The sequence below is a fragment of the Oncorhynchus mykiss genome, chromosome 7 (genome assembly GCF_057628025.1).
Source record: "Oncorhynchus mykiss isolate SJ-2025 chromosome 7, ASM5762802v1, whole genome shotgun sequence".
Taxonomy (NCBI): Eukaryota; Metazoa; Chordata; class Actinopteri; order Salmoniformes; family Salmonidae; genus Oncorhynchus; species Oncorhynchus mykiss.
In genome coordinates, this window is record NC_143028.1 from 51,972,388 (window position 1) to 51,994,131 (window position 21,744).

General features: G+C 43.7%; 1 protein-coding gene across 7 annotated transcripts; it reads right to left on the reverse strand.

Moving 5' to 3' along the window:
• Positions 1-294: 294 nt before the first annotated feature.
• klhdc8a (kelch domain containing 8A) lies at positions 295-20,243 on the reverse strand. Of its 7 annotated transcripts, none has more exons than XM_090241290.1 (9): positions 19,395-20,243; positions 10,346-10,766; positions 9,928-10,138; positions 9,504-9,668; positions 8,287-8,505; positions 5,516-5,617; positions 2,349-2,497; positions 950-2,263; positions 295-559 (listed from the first exon to the last, which is right to left on the reverse strand). In XM_090241290.1, exons 2-8 carry the CDS (start codon positions 10,508-10,510, stop codon positions 2,213-2,215), a joined length of 1,062 nt encoding a protein of 353 aa, XP_090097416.1. In that variant the 5' UTR covers positions 10,511-10,766; positions 19,395-20,243; the 3' UTR covers positions 295-559; positions 950-2,212. The 7 variants fall into 7 exon arrangements, with proteins under 7 accessions (XP_090097416.1, XP_090097417.1, XP_090097414.1 ...); XM_090241291.1 differs by having other exon boundaries at positions 20,088-20,241; XM_090241288.1 differs by lacking the exon at positions 19,395-20,243 and having other exon boundaries at positions 10,346-11,712.
• Positions 20,244-21,744: the final 1,501 nt, after the last annotated feature.

Here is a 21,744-nt window from a genome sequence, read left to right on the forward strand (position 1 = left end):
AAGTCAAGGCGTCTGAATACTTTCCGAATTCATTGTAGCTCTGAATCCATGATATGGCAGAGGATGAAACGTTTCCTTAACAACAGGTAATGGACAATAATATAAAAGGCTGCACTGAAATCTAACAGTACAGAATAAGAATGAAACAAGAATGATATAGAAGAATACTACATACAGGTAGGAAGTGGATGCACTCCATGGAATTATTTTGTTAAGCTTCTTTTGTTTTATTTTCTAATCAAGTTAGAAGAATACCTCATTGAAGCCATACTTACTGTAGAAGTATTCATCCAGTAGTTTGTGCTTTTTAATAACATCCTGAGAATGAAGCTATTCATTAATACGTACATTTGACATGAATCAATTGTCAATACAGAGTGCACTAATTACAAACCAAAACATATGAACCGAAAACCAGTATTGCATGTAATCATGAGTATAAAATATTTTTTTTAAAGAGGGATTTTAAAAAGAGCAACATATCTTACATAGGATTAAAGAACATACACCATTTGATATATACTTTAAACCAGACATTACATGATTAACCTTCTCACACCTATATTGTCATGTACTGTCATGTTGTGTCTTGTCTCTGTCCTTTCCCTTCACCCTGTCTCCCTCTGCTGGTCGTTGTTAGGTTACCTTTCCACCCCCTCTTTCCCCCAGCTGTGCCTTGTCTCCTCCTAACCACCTCGTCACCCCTTTTCCCACCTGTTCCCTTTTTCCCTCTGATTAGTCCCCTATATCTCTCTCTGTTTTTGTTCCTGTCCTTGTCGGATTCTTGTTTGTTGTGTTTCATGCCTGAACCAGACTGTCGTCATGTTTGCTGTAACCTTGTCTTGTCCTGTCGGAATCTGCCGGTCCGTCTGAGCCTACCTATGTTTGGTAATTAAAGAAGCTCTGTTTAAGTTAATTCGCTTTTGGGTCCTCATTCACGCACCGTAACATATATAATTCCTATTGCCATAGCAATCCATAGGCAACCCATTCAAATATGTAGGTTTCAGTGGAGGCTGCTGATGGGAGGATGGATCATAATACTGGCTGGAATGGAGTAAATGGAATGGTATCATGGTTGTGTTTGATACCAATACATTCTGTCCATTCCAGCCATTCCAGTCCTCCCCTCAGCGGCCTCCATCAGTGGGTATAGTCAACTCCTGATGATTGCACACTCTGTTTCAGTAGTGCAGTTAATTCATATACATTATTTTGACATGCTCCAGATATATGGATGCTATGTCTGCATGCATGCTATATGCACACTCCAGTTAAGTGCATGTCTTCATGCTAGTCCAAGCGACTGCATACTGTACTGTACTGTATGTCAGGAGTTGGCTAACTTAGGTCTTAGAGATGGGTGTACACTAACATGTCACTTGCATCTACAGTAAGGAATATCAAACTGTTGACAAACTGCACACATTTCATACACAACAAATAAACAGTATTTATCTCAGTAACAATACAACATGTATTACCTTGCTCTAGTCTCTACTCCCTGTTAAGTTCACATCTATATCTCCAGTTAAAAACGTTTAAGGCAAGGCAAGCAGTAAATCTACAACAATAGATGAAAAAGTAAAAAAAATATTGAATACCTTGAGAAACTCTATAGGGAGATCACACACAGTGAAGAGGAATCTTTACATTACTAAAACTCTTCTGAATAACTTATTTACAGAGAAAGCCAGCTCCTCGTGTGTGTAGAACAGGGATGTGCAACTGGCTACCTTTTTTTTAATAGAATACACAAGGCGCAATTTCGAAATGTGGTTGTGCCCACGTGGGTACGCAGACCCGCAAGTAACTACGGCTCCTCATGATGAGTTCAGATTTTTAGTGGGCCTACGCCCATCAAAGTTGGCTATCCCTGGTGTAGAATATTTTGTACAATGTGAGTCAGTATGGTGATAATTGGGATCTATTCTCTGTGTGTGTAGCCTGTGTGATATAAGTTCTCTCACTGTGTGTTGGAGTTGAGTGTGCATAGACAACCCAGCAGAGGGCACTGTTCTGTGTTTGTGGCATTATTTCCCCATCCTTTCTATTCCTCTGTAGATCTTAGGAAACATACTGCACTTGTCCCAGAGCAGCAGCCATTATGAAAGCACTGGAACCACTGATCTTGAATAGAATGTTCTAGAATTCAGAATCTTCTTGTGGTCATCCTGCTGTCAATCATCCTGTAAGGGTCATGTCCTCTAGCCTACAGACACTCCTCTTTCACATACAGGATCTCATGGGCTGAACTAGGGACCTTAAAGACAGTTAGACAGAGACAGACGGTAAATGGCGAGTGTGTGTGTGTGTGTGTGACAACAAGCACAGCAATATTCCAGCACCTGGTTGACTCCTCCCACCACCAGCAAGCGGTCCCTGATGACGATGGACGAGGCAGAGCATCGCGCTATTGCCATGGGAGCCAGTCTCTCCCACTTCCTCTTCTGAGGGTGGAAGGCTTCCACCGTGTCCAGAACTGAAGGCTGGTGACCTGGGGACCACGCACGGTCATCATACGGTGTTCATACAGTCAATATACAGTGCATTCGATAGTACATTATTCAGACCCCTTGATTTTTTCCACATTTGCTACGTTACAGCCTAATTCTAAAATGGATTAAAAAAATTAAAAATCTCCAATCTACACTCAATACCCCATAATGACAAAGCAAAAACATTTTTTGACTATATTCTATCTACATTGTAGAATAATAGTGAAGACATCAAAACTATGAAATAACACATATGGAATCATGTAGTAACCAAAACAGTGTTAAACAGATCAAAATATACTTTATATTTGAGATTCTAGCCACCCTTTGCCTTGATGACAGCTTTGCACACTCTTGGCATTCTCTCAACCATCTTCATGAGGTAGTCACTTGGAATGCAATTCCATTAACAGGTGTATCTTGTTAAAAGTTAATTTGTGGAATTTCTTTCCTTAATGCATTTGAGCCAATCAGTTGTGCTGTGACAAGGTAGGGGTGGTATACAGAAGATATTTGGTAAAATACCAAGTCCATTTATGACAATAACAGCTCAAATAAGCAAATAGAAACAACAGTCCATCATGACTTTAAGACATGAAGGTCAGTCAATTTGGAAAATTTCAAGAACTTTGAAAGGTTCTTCAAGTGCAGTCACAAAAACAATCAAGCGTTATGATGAAACTGGCTCTCATGAGGACTGCCACAGGAAAGCAAGACCCAGAGTTACCTCTGCTGCAGAGGATAAGTTCATTAGAGTTAACTGCACCTCAGATTGCAGCCTAAATAAATACTTCACAAAGTTCAAGTAACAGACAAATCTCAACATCAACTTTTCAGAGGAGACTACATGAATCAGGCCTTCGTGGTCTAATTGCTGCAAAGAAACCACTACCAAAGGACACCAATAATAAGAAAATACTTGCTTGGGCCAAGAAACACGAGCAATGGACATTAGACCGGTGGAAATCTGTCCTTTGGTCTGATGAATCCAAATTGGAGATTTTTGGTTCCAACCGCCGTGTCTTTGTGAGACGCAGAGTAGGTGAACGGATGATCTCCACATGTCTGGTTCCCATCGTCAAGCATTGAGGAGAAGGTGTGATGACGTGGGGGTGCTTTGCTGGTGACACCGTCAGTGATTTATTTAGAATTCAAGGCAAACTTAACCAGCATGGCTACCACAGCATTCTACTGCGATACGCAATCCCATCTGGTTTGTGCTTATCATTTGTTCAACACGACAATGACCCAAAACACACCTCCAGGCTGTGTAAGGGCTATTTGACCAAGAAAAAGAGTAATGGAGTGCTGCATCAGATGACCTGGCCTCCACAATCACCCAACCTCAACCCAAGATGAGATGGTTTGGAATGAGTTGACCGCAAAGTGAAGGAAAAATAGCCAACAAGTGCTCATCATATGTGGGAACTCCTTCAAGACTGTTGGAAAAGCATTCCTCATAAAGCTGGTTGAGAGAATGCCAAGAGTGTGCAAAGCTGTCATCAAGGCGAAGGGTGGCTACTTTGAAGAATCTTTGTTTAACACCTTTTTGGTTACTACATGATTCCATGTGTTATTTCATAGTTTGGATGTCTTCACTATTATTCTACAATGCAGAAAATAGTGAACATAAATAAAAACCCTTGAATGAGTCGGTGTGTCCAAACTTTTGACTGGTACTGTAAGTATTCAGACCCTTTACTCAGCACTTTGGCAGCGATTACGGCCTAGAGTCTTCTTGGGTATGACTTTACATGTTTGGCACAACTGTATCTGGGGAGTTTCTCCCATTCTTCTCTGCATATCCTCACAAGCTCTGTCAGGTTGGATGGGGAGCGTCGCTGCAGAGGCATTTTCAGGTCTCTCCAGAGATGTTCAATCGGGTTCAAGTCCGGGCTCTAGCTTGGCCACTCAAGGACATTCAGAGACTTGTCCTGAAGCCACTCCTGTGTTGTCTTGGCTGTGTGCTCAGGGTCTTTGTCCAGTTGGAAAGTAAACCTTCGCCCCAGTCTGAGGTCCTGAGCGCTCTGGAGCAGGTTTTCATCAAGGATCTCTCTGTACTTTGCTCCGTTCATCTTTCCCTCGGTCCTGACTAGTCTCCCAGTCTCTGTCACTGAAAAACATCCCCATAGCACAATGCTGCCACCACAATGCTTCACCGTGAAGATGGTGCCAGGTTTGGCATTCAGACCAAAGAGTTCAATCTTGGTTTCATCAGACCAGATAATCTTGTTTCTCATGTTCTGAGAGTCCTGTCAAGCGGGCTGTCATTTACTGAGGAGTGGCTTCTGTCTTCTGTCTGGCCCTCTACCATAAAGGCCTGTTTGGTGGAGTGCTGCAGAGATGGTTGTCCTTCTGAAAGGTTCTCCCATCTCTACAGAGGAACTCTAGAGTTCTGTCAGAGTGACCATCGGGTTCTTGCTCAAATCATGTCCAAACCTCTCTGACTTTTTTTGGTACCCTTCCCCAGATCTGTGCCTCGACACAATCCTGTCTCGGAGCTCTATGGACAATCCCTTCGACCTCAAGGCTTGGTTTTTGCTCTGACATGCACTGTCAACTGTGGGACTTTATATAGACTGGTGTGTGCCTTTCCAAATCATGTCCAATCAATTTACCACAGGTGGACTCCAATCAAGTTGTAGAAACATCTCAAGGATGATCAATGGAAACAGGATGCACCTAAGCTCAATTTTCGAGTCTCATAGCAAAGGGTCTGAATACTTATGTAAATAAGGTATTTCTGTTATTTTGTTTTTATAAAACAGCAAAAGTTTCTAAAAACCTGTTTGACTTTGTTAACATGGGGTATTGTGTGTAGATTGATGAGTATTTTTAAAAATGTATTTAATCCATTTTACAATAAGGTTGTAGCGTAACAAAATGTGGAAAAAGTCAAGGGGTCTGAATACTCTCTGAATGCACTGTATGGTCATCACACATTGTCATGACCAACTAACGTTCAACAAAAACACCCATATATGAGCACATATACACACACATTCACACTCCCTCACCGAGTCCTCCTGCTACGACCATCCTGCCCCTGAGGAAAGATGAGGCAAAGTCAGCCCTCTTAGTCTTCATGGCCACTGTGTCCTCTGACTTCAACCACAACCCTGGAGGGAGACAGGAGAGGACGATGTCAGAGTGTGTGTGTGTGTGTGTGTGTGTGTGCATGCGTGCGTGTGTGTGCGTGTGTGTGCAAGTGTAAACCACATTTTAATGAGGGTGGGGGAGGCAGGGAAGTGTGTATACAATCAACTTTGACCACTGCATAAAACTCCAGCAAGGTGCCAATTTTATTTTTTCCATTTGTTTTTGAATTCTGCAAGTTACAATTTGGTGTGTGCCTGAATGTTGGTGGCACCACAACTCAATAAGAAATACAGTGTGCACCTTGAATACAAATGTCCACACACACACCAAGCAACCAGGTCATGGCCCCAGATATTGGAAATAAGAAAATAGGGTACACTTCCTGTAAAACCATCCAATCTGAACACTTCAATTGCTTCAAAGGAGAAAAACAAGTTATTTTCCTCCTGCAGTCTGGCAGGGGATGACTATTACAGTAAATTGGCATATTATTTACAGTTCTACTTATGCAAACATTTGTGCTGCTAAGGACAGTGAAACTATTTCAGAGAAACAGCGACTAGGGAGATTTTTTTCTTTTTCAAAGAATCTTTTAAAGCTTTTATGTTGTCTGTAAGAAACCCAAGCCTGCGTGAGTTTAGTGTCTCTGACTTCACAATCAGCTCCACAGAGAGAGAGAGGAAGAGAAATACAGAGGGAGAAAGAGAGGGAGACACAGAGACGAAAACATAACCAGAGCAGATAAAAGCACTTTGTTAATGAACTGTTGCCAATCCAGCCCATATTTGAGCTTGAAAGGGAATAAGGCAGAGCACAGCTGGCGACGGGCACACTGCTCTGCGACTCACTGCCAGGGCCTTTGTTGTTGAAGTGTTGGCTGGCTGGCACTCTCAGGGGCTTCCTCCAAATAACTTTTTAAAACATATCATATTCAGCACTAAGTTCCCTTTTTCCTTCAGATTCAGAGGGAGGGGCACACACTAACACACTAGCGGGAAGAAAGGTTCAGAGAGTTTAGTTGCTCTACTACAGATAGCTGAACTAGAAGGGACTGGAGATATTGCAGTTGTGTAGTTAATGTATGTGCTGGGCTGTGTGTGAGTGTATATTGTATACAGAGAGTGTGCATTAGTGTGATGTATTTTCTACAGTTTTGTAGAGGCTTTGGTAGTTAGTGGTTTTCCGTTGAACAGATCATGATGAGCTACAGTCAGACATGGAGAACCCAATTCTGGATACTAGAAAATTTGGTGCTCTAATTTGTTATGAGTTATGTCATATTACACAATGTCTGTCTTTGTATATTGGAGTCATTTTAATATTCTACTTTTATCAATGTAATCTACACTCAGTGGCCAGTTTATTATTAGGTACACCCATCTAGTATCGGGTCTGACCCCCCTTTGTCTCCAGAACAGCCCAAATTCTCTGGGGCAAGAAAACGTTGCTCAATTGGAATCAAGGTACTTAATGTGTGCCAGGAAAACATTCCATACACCATTACACCACCACCAGCCTGTGCCGTTGACACAAGGCAGGATGGGGCCATGGACTCATGCTGCTTATGCCAAATCCTGACTCTGCCATCAGCATGGCACAACAGGAACGGGGATTCAATGGACCAGGGAATGTTTTTCCACTCTTCAACAGGAGTGGAACCTGGTATGGTCTGCAATAGCCCATCCGTGACAAAGACTGGCGAGTTGTGCGTTCTGAGATGTGTTCTGCACACCACTATTCTGCGCCGTTATTTGCCTGCCTGTTAGCTTGCACGATTCTTGCCATTTTCCTTCGACATCTCATTAACAAGCTGTTTTCTCCCACAGGACTTCCTTGTTGTTGCTATTTTGCACACACATTTTCTGTCAACATTCTGTCAACATTCTGTCAAGACATTGAATTCTATGTCAATCCAGAGCCATATGTTCAGATATCTAAATACATGTCTCCTGGGTAAATCTAACAATGAGTGAGCTACAGAGTATAATATCCCAATGTGAGAGTTGCAGACAGCATGACCATCTGTGGAGGAAGGCAGATAATAACACAATCTGTTTCTGAATCCTGTAATTTAAACACCTCCCTCCCTCCTCACTGTAGCTCATCTCCCATCTCATCTCCACTTAGATTAGATTGGGAGGGGGAGTGAATGGGCCTTATTGTTTATTGCTTACTGTGTGTGTGTGAGTGATGAGTGTGTGTGTGTGTGTGTGTGTGTGTGTGTGTGTGTGTGTGTGTGTGTGTGTGTGAGGAGGAAGGTAACGAGGTAGGTATTGTAAATGTCTATCTGATATCTCTGGAGTAAAACCCAGCCAGCCTGCCAGCTGGCCAGACAGACATTCTCACCGTGGTGTTAGATTAGTATTCAGACTCCCACTGCTTCTTTCATTTGACTTCGACTGGTAAAAATAGAAAAATCTAAATGCGTGACAAAACACCCTATTGTTTGAAATGACTTATCGATTTTTTACCTGGGTATGGCTCTTACTTTTCTCTTCCTGGTCTCTTTTCAATTTGACCGTTTGATATTCATTTTCTGTGAGACGGAAGATAAGTAGTTTTTTGAGGTGTGTGTGTATGCAGCATGCACCTAGCTTTTATTTGGAGAGAAATATAACTTTATTGTGTACCTGGAGAGGAAATCAGTGCACTTAAATGCATATGTATGTGTTTTTTTTGTGGTTCTTACCCTGGTTAGTATCAAAGATGTTGACATTCTTGGTGAACTTGGAGCTCTGGTGGCCCCCTCCCTTCCTTAGCCCCCCCAGCAGACACAGCCTCCCCGAACTGTCCCAGAACACGCCACTGTACGAACGTTTACACGGCATGTTGGGTAGTGTACTCCAGGAGCGTGTCTCTGAATCAAATACCTCAAAGACCTTCAACGTGCGCTTACACTGACGCCCACCTAAAAAGAACACACACACACACTTAGTATACACATTACACGTGCAAACTGTCAAACACACACACAAGCATGAACAGACACCCAAACACGCACACAAGCATGAACAGACACCCAAACACGCACACAAGCATGAACAGACACCCAAACACGCACACAAGCATGAACACACACCCAAACACGCACACAAGCATGAACACACACCCAAACACGCACACAAGCATGAACAGACACCCAAACACGCACACAAGCATGAACAGACACCCAAACACGCACACAAGCATGAACAGACACCCAAACACGCACACAAGCATGAACAGACACCCAAACACGCACACAAGCATGAACACACACCCAAACACGCACACAAGCATGAACAGACACCCAAACACGCACACAAGCATGAACAGACACCCAAACACGCACACAAGCATGAACAGTCACCCAAACACGCACACAAGCATGAACAGACACCCAAACACGCACACAAGCATGAACAGACACCCAAACACGCACACAAGCATGAACAGACACCCAAACACGCACACAAGCATGAACACACACCCAAACACGCACACAAGCATGAACACACACCCAAACACGCACACAAGCATGAACAGACACCCAAACACGCACACAAGCATGAACAGACACCCAAACACGCACACAAGCATGAACAGACACCCAAACACGCACACAAGCATGAACAGACACCCAAACACGCACACAAGCATGAACACACACCCAAACACGCACACAAGCATGAACAGACACCCAAACACGCACACAAGCATGAACAGACACCCAAACACGCACACAAGCATGAACAGTCACCCAAACACGCACACAAGCATGAACAGACACCCAAACACGCACACAAGCATGAACAGACACCCAAACACGCACACAAGCATGAACAGACACCCAAACACGCACACAAGCATGAACAGACACCCAAACAAGCATGAACAGACACCCAAACACGCACACCCTTTACTTACCTGCCACGTAGATCTTGTTGCCCAGTAGGTGTGCTGTAGCATCATATCGCGGTGTGGGCATAGGGGGCAGTAGTGCCCACACATTCTTCCTCAGGTCATACTGCTGTAGTATACTACGAGGGAGCAGGTCTGAACCCATACCACCCACTGCCAACGCACGCCCATCTACAGAGAAGGGTGAGAGAGAGAAAGGTAGAGTGAGAGGTGAGAAACTAAGCCATTAACGTGGATCTGGCCATGTACAGAATGCAAGTATATATGTCCTTGTGTCACCCCCCACCCTACATACCTTTCACAGCGACAGCCACCTCCCACCCTACACACTTTTCACAACGACCACCCCCCACCTACACACCTTTCACAACGACAGCCACCCCCCACCTACACACCTTTCACAGCGACAGCCACCTCCTACCCAACACACCTTTTACAGTGACGGCCACCCCCATCAGTGCTTCTCTGAGGGCGCTCCTCTTCCTCCACCTCCCCTCCTCTGTGTTGTACACCTCCACCACCTTGAGAGGGCGCTGGTCCTCCCCCACACCACCCACCACCAGGATCTGCTTGCCCAGCACCGCCACTGCCGCACCCGCCCGAGGGGTGGGCATGGGGGGCAAGCTTAGCCACTGGTCCCCCTGAAAACAACAAAAAAGTGTAATTAATTACATGGTCGATTAGTCCTGTGTAAATGTTTGAACCGATGCATTCTGTGTTTAATCCTGTGTGCGTTGTGTGTTTGTGTGCGTGTGGGTCGTGTGTTTGTGTGTGTGTGGGTTGTGTGTTTGTGTGTGTGTGTTTGTGTGTGTATGTGAGTGCGTGCAGGTGTGTATGCTCCAACCTACCTCTGGAGAGTAGAGTTCCAGGGCTGGGGAGGGCCTCCCTGCAGCATCACAGCCCCCCAGCATGTACATCTGCCCCCCCACCTCCGCCAGGGAGTGGTAGACACGCCCGCTTGGCAGCCGAGCCAGGCTCTGCCAGTGGAACTCCAAGGCCGAGGGCACAGACATCTATATCTCGGCCCAGGGAGGGGAAGGGTTGCTGGGGAGAGGTGAGGGAGAGGTGGGTCCAGGAAACCAGAGATGGAGATGGACAGGGTTAGCACCCCTGGGTATAGTGCCGTGTCAACGGGAAGAGTCGAGAGAGTGGTGTTGTCAGGAGATCCAGAGAACTAGGTGGAGGATCAGAGATAGTGGATGGAGCAAGGTCAGCAAAGCCCAACCGGAGGCTCTTTCCCTGGAGTTGACCACCGGCTCGTACTAGGTCCTGGAGGAAATGAGAGGGAAGGATGATTAGTATGGAACATGAAAGACAATGTAATATAATCCAATAGAAGAGTACTTATCTCAGTTCCCACTGACTCAGAATAATATGGTCATTTAGCAGATGCTTCTAATCAAAGCAACCTACAGCTATTTACTATTGAATAGATTGGATGTTCTGTTGTGGCCTTTGGCTGTGTGTGTGTGTGTGTGTGTGTGTGTGTGTGTGTCATGGCCCTCTTTAGCTGTGTACACAATCAGGATGAATTGGGCTTTACAAGCAGAGGAAAACATCCATCAGTAACCAGGCAACCAGCCTTCCCCTCCCCACATCCCCCTCCCTCTTCCTCCTCTCTCTCTGCCTCTTCAACCCTACTCTCATCACTTCCCGCATCCTATGACTCGCACTGTCCCCTTTCCTCCTACCCGTCTTGGCCCTCCCCTCCTGAAACATTGTCTGAGTGACTCACTGCTTACAGAACAGGGTTGCGGGCAGCTGAGTGAAAATGGAGGGAAACTACATTTCCAGAGGACCTATCAACCTTCCACTCCCTCCTCTCTACCTTCTGTTGCTCTGTATGCACTTTGTATTACTCTAAATTATAACCTTCTGTCTCTAACCCGAGAAAACTCTTTTCCACCTTCTCCTCCCTCCTTCATCCTCCGCCCCTCCCTTTCCCTCCTCCCTCTCTGCGGACGACTTTGTCAACCTCTTTGAAAAGAAGTTTAACGACATCTGCTCCTCATTCACTCAGCCTATTGAATCCACTGTTCACTCTCACACAGAACTACCCTGCGCCTTGACCTCTTTCTCCCCTCTCTCTCCAGATGAAATATTGCGACTAGCGAGGTCCGTCCACCCGAGAACCTGCCCACTTGACCCCATCACCTCTTCCCTTCCCTGGAGACGTTCTCCCATTCCTCACTTTCCTCATCAACTTATCCCTGACGAATGGCAGTCATTCCCCTTTAAAAAGCAACAACACTCTGACTCAAACTACAGACCGGTATTCCTTCTTTCTTTTCAAAACACTTGAGCATGCTGTCTTTGATCATCTCTCTCGCTACCCTAACCAGGCTTCAAGACGGGTCACTCAACCCAGACTGCTCTTCTCTGTGTCAATGAGACTCTCCTCACTGCCAAAGTTGACTCTCTCTCCTCTGTTCTCATCCTCCTAGATCTATCCTCTGCCTTTGACACTGTGAACCATCCAATCCTCCTCTCCACCCTCTCAGGGCTGGGTGTCTCATGTTCTGCACACTCTTGGATTGCATTCTACCTGGCAGGCCGCTCCTACCAGGTGTAGTGGAGAGGATCCGTCCACGGTGTTCTCCGCTCCTACCAGGTGTAGTGGAGAGGATCAACTCCACAGTGTCCCCCTCCCAGAGTTAAAAAAGCCTTGGCATGACCCTGGACAACATGTTCTCTGCAAACATCAAAGCAGTGACTCAGTCCTGCATGTTCATGCTCTACAACATTCGTAGGTTATGACCATACCTCACAGAGGAAGGGCCACAGACATCCCCGGCCTGGACAACTGCAACTCTAGCACCACTTTCTGCCAACTCTGGTCGCTTGGCCCTTCTACACCTAAACCTAGAACAGCAGAGTCCCTGCCTATCTTCTGAAAACATCTGAAACCCTAGCTTTTCAAAGAGTATCTTAAATAAGAGCATCTGCTACAGTAAATGACTACAAAGTCAAATGTAAATTGCGTAAGAGTCCACAACTAAAACCCTGGTAACCACAGGATCACTTACAAAATACCTATTTCTACTGAGCAGTGACAATCCATTAACACCTCCACACATCACACTGAGAGTGTGGGTGGGTAATATAAAACATGGATATCATTAGGCTTCATTGACAAAAAGCCTTTAGTAGACGAAGTGCTTGGGTCCACATCACTCAAACATAATTGGCTTATTTCAGTATGTCTTTTTTCCTGCGAGGTAACTTGTGTGAGTTTGGCACATTCAACAATGGATGTTTAGTTAGTCAATCTCTCAATCAATCAAATGTATTTATAAAGCCCTTTTTACATCAGCCGATGTCACAAAGTGCTGTACAGAAACCCAGCTTAAAACACCAAACAACAAGCAATGCATATGTAGAAGCACGGTGGCTAGCACAAACTTAATAGAAAGGCCAGAACCTAGGAAGAAACCTAGAGAGGAACCAGGCTCTGAGGGGTGGCCAATCCTCATCTGGCTGTGCCAGGTTGAGATTATAACAGTACATGGCCAACATGTTCAAAAGTTCTTAGATGAACAGCAGGGTCAAATAATAATAATCACAGTGGTTGTAGAGGGTGCAACAGGTCAGCAACTCAGGAGTAAATGTCAGTTGGCTTTTCATAGCCAAGCATTCAGAGTTTGAGACAGCAGGTGCAGTAGAGAGACAGAGTCGAAAACATCAGGTCCGGGACAAGGTAGCGCGTCCGGTGAACAGGTCAAGTTTCCATAGCCGCAGGCAGAACAGTTGAAACTGCAGCAGCACGACCAGGTAGACTGGGGACAGCATGGAGTCATCAGGCCAGGTAGTCCTGAGGCATGGTCCTAGATAAGACAGGAGAATTACACAAGATATAACAGACTGACCCTAGCCCCCCGACACAAACTATTTCAGGCTGAGACAGGAGGGGTCGGGAGACACCGTGACACCACTGCGTCTTGTGACCGTAGCGTACGTGTATGTACAGCAGGACCAAATCGGAGAGATAGGTAGGAGCAAAACCATGTCATGCTTTACAGGTTAGCAGTAAAACCTAGCCTTAACAGGAAGCCAGTGTAGAGAGGCTAGCACTGGAGAAATGTGATCACATTTTTTGGTTCTAGTCAAGATTCTAGAAGCCGTGTTTAGCACTAACTGAAGTTTATTTAGGGCTTTGTCCGGGTAGCCGGAAAGTAGAGCCCTCCAGTAGTCTAATCTAGAAATGACAAAAGCATGGGTTAGCTTTTCAACAATGTTACGGAAATGGAAAAACGCTGTCCTTGAAATATTCTTGATATGTTTGTCAAAAGAGAGATCAGAACAAAGTACTGCTGAGGTCCTTCACCGTTTTATTTGAGACGACTGTACAACCATAAAGATTAATTGTCAGATCCAACAGAAGATCTCTTTGTTTCTTGCGACCTAGAACTAGCATCAGATATATTCTCTCTCTCTCTCTCTCTCTAGACAAATAAAAGGAAGGATGCATGCACAAAGAGAATAAAGAAAGATCGACACTTCTTTTTAGAAAGAAAAATATTCTCCACTGTAACTTTTGAGGGCAGGAATGGGTTACCATAGAAACAGTGACATGTTTTGGAGTTGCGAGGCCAGGGTACAGATGGCCAGCCAGCCAGTATATTACTTGGTTTGGTTTTAATAATGGATTAAAGAAGGAAAGCATAACAGCAAATAAAAGCTGTGGTGTTGTTCTCCACTCTGACCCCGGCAGGCAGAGCCTTGTTAGTGAGACAGAATTGCTTTCTCCTGGTGTGCCTTGCAGAGCGTATTAATTGCAATCAGTAACCGATTTTCTTCGCCACATCTTTTTTTAAATGAACTGCTTGAACAGCTTGAGATCAACAGTAGTCCCACCAGCACCCAAGGAAGTCATTCACAATCAGCATGAGTCTCTTTTCATACTTTTAATTAGTTAGTTAGTCTCCTTCGATCCCTATATAGGCACGAGTCGACTGCCAACTTTAGTTATAATGTAATCCTCAGCAAAGCTATAAGTCAATGTTTCAAATACAAGGAGCTTGGTTTGATCGTGGTGATGGCATACTCCCAATGGTCTCCCTATTGTCTCTCCTCTCTCCCCCACTCCATCTGTCCCCTATTGCTCCCCTTTTTTACTCTCTCTCTCCCTCTCTCTCCCTACAGGGTGAAAACGGCCAAGCAGGGGATTGTTTAACGACTAACATTTAATTAGCCTGCAGTATTCAAATAGTGCTTTACTCCCCACACCTCAGAACCACTGCAGTGTGAGCAGTGGAGTCAGAGCAAGGGGTGTGTGTGTGTGTGTGTGTGTGTGTGTGTGTGTGTGTGTGTAGTAGTAGTCAGGTTTTTTTGTAACAGGTCTTAATCCTGCTCTAATAGCAGTGTTCATGCTGGGGTGGGCTGAAAGTGAACTGACACCCAGGAGAGCCACTCATTGCTAACGTTATAAAACTGCTGGTCATTCAGTGTAAATACAGTCCAACACAGCTTTATTCCACTCATACAAGACTGTTCACAATAAGGTGGATGACTCATGCCTAACACATTTCAATAACAGTACTGGCCCCATTAGACAATCTCCCAGACAGAGACCAGAGGAGGATAGAATCAAACCTACGTTAAAACTGCTTATTTAGTACCTTTTCATACGTTACTCCTCACAGCAGTTTTACCATAGTGATTTACCAGCTTGAGGGCTTGCTATACTGCAGTATACTGCTCATGCTATTATTCTTTGTTTACACAGCTTTAATACAGTACATTTCAGGGAGGCAGTCTCTCACAGCGTCATACCACCCTGAAGGCTAACATTACTGCCTATTACAAGACCAAGAGCAAGAAGAACATTCTCCCTATAGGCCCAAATATAGAAATGAGAAAATCTCATCGTTACTTCTCATCATTAAAAAAGTTGATTTGAAGAATTTCATACTCTGTTCTGATTGCATTCATTAGCATCAGCAATGCTCTCCCGCTTTCTGACAAATGAAATGGTGCCTGCCTTGTGCCTCGCTGTTGTTGTTGTCTATGAACATTACAATAACAACAATATTGATGTTGGATTTAGTTTAAATGGCTCCGCTGTTGATAGGACGCAGTTCCCTTCCCTTCACAACATGTTGTACAGTATGAGTGTACCGACATCATCACACACAGTAACACATTAACTAACAGTGACAGATGTTGACTCTCAGCAACATCTTCTACATCTTAACAGACAAATGCATCTCTTGGAGCTGCTCTACTCCGAGCTTAGTGATTACCAACCCTGGTCCTGGAGATCTACAGGGTGCGCAGGCTTTTGTTACAGCCCAACACTACCACACAGCAATAGAGATAGTCAAGGCCCGGCAGTTGAGTAGTTGAGTCAGGTGCGTTAGTGGTGCTGGACTAAAGGACCAAGGTTGGAGAATAGCTGATTGTAAGGTTGTGGGCAGAGGCCAGAACACTGAGTGGCTATACACATCCCTCATTAAATCTAACCTCTCTCTCTCGCTCTCTCAGGGGGTTTGACCCGATGACCAATATCTGATGACTGATACACCGATACTGATGGTTTATACACAACAGCAACACTGAGAGGAGGCTGAGGTAATGCCTTGAATTGAATGTCAGCTCTCTCCACTACACTGCTACTGCTCTTTCTCTCTCTCTCATACGTCTTAATTTCTTATGAGCAATTAGCAGCCCAACATAGCTCTATCTAAATAAATGCATATGGGTTTCAGAACATAGGACCAGGGAGAAGAGAGTTGGGATAGATTGTTGGCAGAGTTGGAGGAATAGTTGGCCAAGTAAGTATCTAATCTCTCTCTGTTAAAAGGCTAATGTTTGTCTCGCCCTCCTGGCATCGCTTGTGTGTGTGTGTGTGTGTTTGTATGCTGTCTGCATGTTGGTAAACAGCTGCTGTAAAAGCAGACCAATAGTTTCCATAGCAACCCAGCAGCGTACATACAGGCAGCACAAGCTAATACAAGGTGGTGTGGCAGTTAGAAATGAAATCATCAAAAACTTAGATTGAATGTCTCCCTATCGGCCAATTAACAGACTTACGGCCGATTACATTGCAATCCACGAGGAGACTGCGTGGCAGGCTGACCACCTGTTGCGCGAGTGCAGCATCAAATGGACCAGGTGGCTGCAAGGAGCCAAGGTAAGTTGTTAGCTAGCATTAAACTTATCTTATAAAAAAACTATAAATCTAAACATAATTACTAATTAACTACACATGGTTGATGATATGACTAGTTTAACTAGTTTAATCCTGCGTTGCATATAATCAATGCGGTGCCTGTTAATTTATCATCGAATCACAGCCTACTTCAACTTTGCCAAACTGGTGATGATTTAACAAAAGCGCATTCTCGAAAAGAGAACAATCGTTGCACCAATGTATCCAACCATAAACATCAATGCCTTTCTTAAAATCAATACACAAGTATATTTTTTAAAACTTGTATATTTAGTTAAAAGAAATTCAGGCAATATTAACTAGGGAAATTGTGTCAATTCTCTTGCGTTCTGTGCAACAGAGTCAGGGTATATGCAGCAGTTTGGGCCACCTGGCTCGTTGCGAACTGTGTGAAGACCATTTCTTCCTAACAAAGACTATAATTAATTTGCCAGAATTTTACATAATTATGACATAACATTGAAGGTTGTGCAATGTAACAGCAATATTTAGACTTAAGGTTGCCACCCGTTCGATAAAATACGGAACGGTTCCGTATTTCACTGAAAGAATAAACGTTTTGTTTTCGAAATAATAGTTTCTGGATTTTACCATATTAATTTTGTATTATTATTACACCTTTATTTAACCAGGTAGGCAAGTTGAGAACAAGTTCTCATTTACAATTGCGACCTGGCCAAGATAAAGCAAAGCAGTTCGACACATACAACGACACAGAGTTACACATGGAGTAAAACAAACATACAGTCAATAATACAGTATAAACAAGTCTATATACGATGTGAGCAAATGAGGTGAGATAAGGGAGGTAAAGGCAAAAAAAGGCCATGGTGGCAAAGTAAATACAATATAGCAAGTAAAACACTGGAATGGTAGATTTGCAGTGGAAGAATGTGCAAAGTAGAAATAAAAATAATGGGGTGCAAAGGAGCAAAATAAATAAAATAAATTAAATACAGTAGGGAAAGAGGTAGTTGTTTGGGCTAAATTATAGGTGGGCTATGTACAGGTGCAGTAATCTGTGAGCTGCTCTGACAGTTGGTGCTTAAAGCTAGTGAGGGAGAGAAGTGTTTCCAGTTTCAGAGATTAAAATGAATGATTGAAAATTAATGACCTAAGGCTCGTATTTCTGTGTGTTTATTATATTATAATTAAGTCTATGATTTGATATTTGATAGAGCAGTCTGACGGTAGGCAGGAGCAGACATCCAATAGTCAAAGGTATATGAAATACAAATGGTATAGAGAGAAATTTTTATATAATTCCTATAATAACTTCAACCTAAAACTTCTTACCTGGGAATATTGAAGAGTCATATGTTCTCATGTTCTGAGGAAGGAACTTAAACGTTAGCGTTTTTACATGGCACATACTGTGCTTTTACTTTCTTCTCCTTCACCGTGTTTTTGCATTATTTAAACCAAATTGAACATGTTTCATTGTTTATTTGAGATTAGATTTTATATATGTATTATATTAAGTTAAAATAGAAGTGTTCATTGTTCATTCTGTATTGTTGCAATTGTCATTATTACATATATATATATATAAAAATGGGAGATTTCTCGTTATCTGCTTTTTTTGTCCTCCAATAATCGGTAACAGTATCAGCATTGAAAAATCATAATCGGCCGACCTCTAGAATAAACTGTATGCGTGTAGGTATCAAGGCATAAAACGGAGGACACATACTTTAGGCATTCTGTTATGTAAGCCATTGGACGGTATACTCAATTGAGACATTTTGCACATTACCCCCTGGGAACAAACACGCATACACACTTGGAGACACACGGACACTCAGTACAATGGCTGATGTGAAAGAGCCCCATTAGAATGACTTTATCCAACATGGCAGCCTGGAGAAGGCATGAGTGCAGACAGGGAGAGCAGAAAGAAGGAAAGAGAGATGAGGAGAGTATTGAGGAGGAGTGGGATAAAGGAAAGAGTTTTTGCTGAGGCAGAGAAAGAGAGAGATTATTGAGAGAGCAATAAAGAACAAGTAGACTTGTTGATGGTTGGGAAGCCTGGGACACAATCCCTAGGGTTTTATACTTAATTACTAGTGGGTGTGTGTGTGTGCGTGCGTGCGTGCGTGCGTGCGTGTGTGTGTGAGTGAGTGAGAGAGAGACTACAGGACCAGGTCTCCCTATTTAATTTCTGGCCTTGATCTTATATTTGTTAATTTACCATAAATCCCATAGGGTAGCTCAATGCACAAGCCCACTGATCTATAAGGGTTTTTATGATTTTAAGTAATCAATAAGCACTGAGAGGACAGGAGGAGGTGAGAAGGAGGAGATGAGACGAGAAGAATAGAGCGAAGGGGATTTCAGTCTATATTCAGCTCAGAGAGTGTCCCAGATCTCTCAGCCTTGCTCCTAGCTGTATAGCGTGCGATTGGGCTGGGGGTGAGACATTCAGACAGCATAACAAACAGATTACATTTCAGACAGAATAATTCATTATCTTCAGCATCATTCTCCTCATCACTACAAGCACAGTCATCATCATCTTTATCAACAACAACAACCACCACAACAACACCATCATCACAATCCTCATCATCATCTTACGACTTGTAAAAAATAAGTTAGAACATAAAAATAGATAATAGGTGTATCACCATGAATAATAGGCTTATAATCTACTGAATGTATTGCACACTTTTATCTGTTTTGTATTAAGGTGCATCATGATGACTTGAAAGTATTTTAATACTCACATAGTTCAAACGGATCTCATCCCCAGGGTAATTGAGTATAAGCGGAAGTGTATGGTGATGCCATATGCATATCATGTCGGAAAGACGTAATGTCCGACTTGCTAACCTAGGCGGAAGATTCGGATCCCGAGTTTCACACTTGGGATAAACCCGAACCAACCAATAGGAAGCTCTACGTAAAAAACTTACGTTCATTTTAACTCGGACGTCCCGAGTTTCCGACATGATCAGAACGCGGTATAAATTCAAACAGAAGATTTATGAACACGATCAATATTTGAGGCCTTGTATGATCAAATTGAATGACAATGTATCCAGTCAGCGCAATATACACTAAAGTATGTACAAAACAACGTTAAGGATGCTAATAAATTTGTTGTTTCTGTAGCCTACAATATCCATTCAACGTTGTTTTATTTACGCCGCAATTCGTCTGAATGACACAGCAAACCAAACATAAATTACTGGTATACTGAAACAACGTTTTGTATGTAGAAGTAAGGCTATTATTAGGAATAGGAAGACCCCACATGCAATAAGAGGCTGTAGAGCTTCCGGCGACTGAGTTTTCGGAACACCGAGAGGTGCACCCACACTCCCCAGAGAAGTTGATCACAAAGCGGACGCGGCGCACAAAACGATCGGCCGGTCACATTAAAAGCGACAATATTTATATGAATCCTTCTCAGTTACATTACGATCTTCACGCGGTCCAGGTGCTCCCATGCCTTCTATCCGTCGGCGTTTCCCCTGGCCAGGCTGAGAGATGGAGAGAGGTTTCAGTGCAATAAGCCACTCAAGTAGCCTATAGACACACCCTCTCTCTTCTATCCTCGCTGTGAAACAGGCAGGCTCTTGTGGTACCACACTCTTAAAAAACATTTTCAAACAAACCCAGCCACTTCCATCCATCATCATTATATGGGTCACACTTGAAGTATACATTTCTGCCTTCACCGTAGCCTACTAACTGTCATTCATACATTAACTGTATAAATCGGAAAGAGACTGCTGTACTGATAACCCACATCGCACTTTGACCCACTTTTATGCATTTTACTTTGAAGTAGTTTTGCATAAAAAGTAAATCACTAACATGTATTGCCTTCAGTCGACTCAACTCAAATCACTGCATGACTATTTTATAGTGAGTACATAGCTCTGCAGAATTGTGTCAAAAAAATGTTATATCTAATATTCCTTTTGTTTGTGTTTGTCATTTAACTCAACTTTTTCTGTCAATGTCTGTGTATCAGTGCCATTGAATTATCTCGTTTAGATCTATCATAATATCCACTGTAGGCACATTTTATGGCCTGGAATGCCATACACCACAGCAGGCCTACATCATGAAGCTCAAAGCTTTTCTCATAACTTCACTTTTGTTCATCTAAACTTAATTAAATGTTTTTATTTTACCAGGTAGGCCAGTTGAGAACAAGTTCTCATATACAACTGCGACCTGGCCAAGATAAAGCAAAGCAGTGCGACAGAAACAACACAGAGTTACACATGGAATAAACAAATGTACAGTCAATAACACAAAAGAGGCTATACACAGTGTGTGCAAATTAAGTAAGATTAGGGAGGTAAGGCAATAAATAGGCCATAGTGGCAAAATAATTACAATTTAGCAATTAAACACTGGAGTGATAGATGTGCAGGAGATGAACACCGAAAAAACATCAAATACAAACAAAACATAAAGTTTAGTAGGGCTAAACAGCACAGTACCAAAACAAGATCCCACAAACTACAGGTGGGAAAAAGCTGCTTAAGTATGATTCCCAATCAGAGACAACCATAGACAGCTGCCTCTGATTGGGAACCATACCCGGCCAACAAAGAAATAGAAAACATAGATTGCCTACCCTAGTCACACCCCGACCTAACCAAATAGAGAATTAAAAGGATATCTAAGGTCACCCCCCCCTCCCCCCCCGAACCTATAGTGGAGGGTCCGGGTGGGCATCTACCCTCGGTGGCGGCTCCGGTGCGGGACGCAGACCCTGCTCTGCTCGTGGCTCCACCAACTTCGGTGGCACCTCTGGTGCGGGGAACGTCGCCGGAAGCTCCGGACCGTGAATCATCGCCGGAGGAATCGAACCGTGGATCATCGCCGAGGCCTCCGGACTGGGAACCCTCGTTGGAGGCTCCGGACTAGGCACCCTCAATGGAGGCTCCGGGCCATGGATCATCACTGGAGGCTCCGGGCCATGGATCATCACTGGAGGCTCCGGGCCATGGATCATCACTGGAGGCTCTGAGCCATGGATCATCACCGGACGCTCCGGGCCGTGGATCATCACTGGAGGCTCCGGGCCATGGATCATCACTGGAGGCTTCGGGC

Excerpts from the sequence above, each read along its gene's own strand:
- klhdc8a (XM_036983605.2), bottom strand. The coding sequence starts at position 10,510 with ATGTCTGTGCCCTCGGCCTTGGAGTTCCACTGGCAGAGCCTGGCTCGG. Across the intron at positions 10,139-10,345 it reads TGGAACTCTACTCTCCAGAG|GGGGACCAGTGGCTAAGCTT; the intron begins GTAGGTTGGAGC and ends TGTTGTTTTCAG. Across the intron at positions 2,498-5,515 it reads GGTCGTAGCAGGAGGACTCG|GTCACCAGCCTTCAGTTCTG; the intron begins GTGAGGGAGTGT and ends CGTGGTCCCCAG.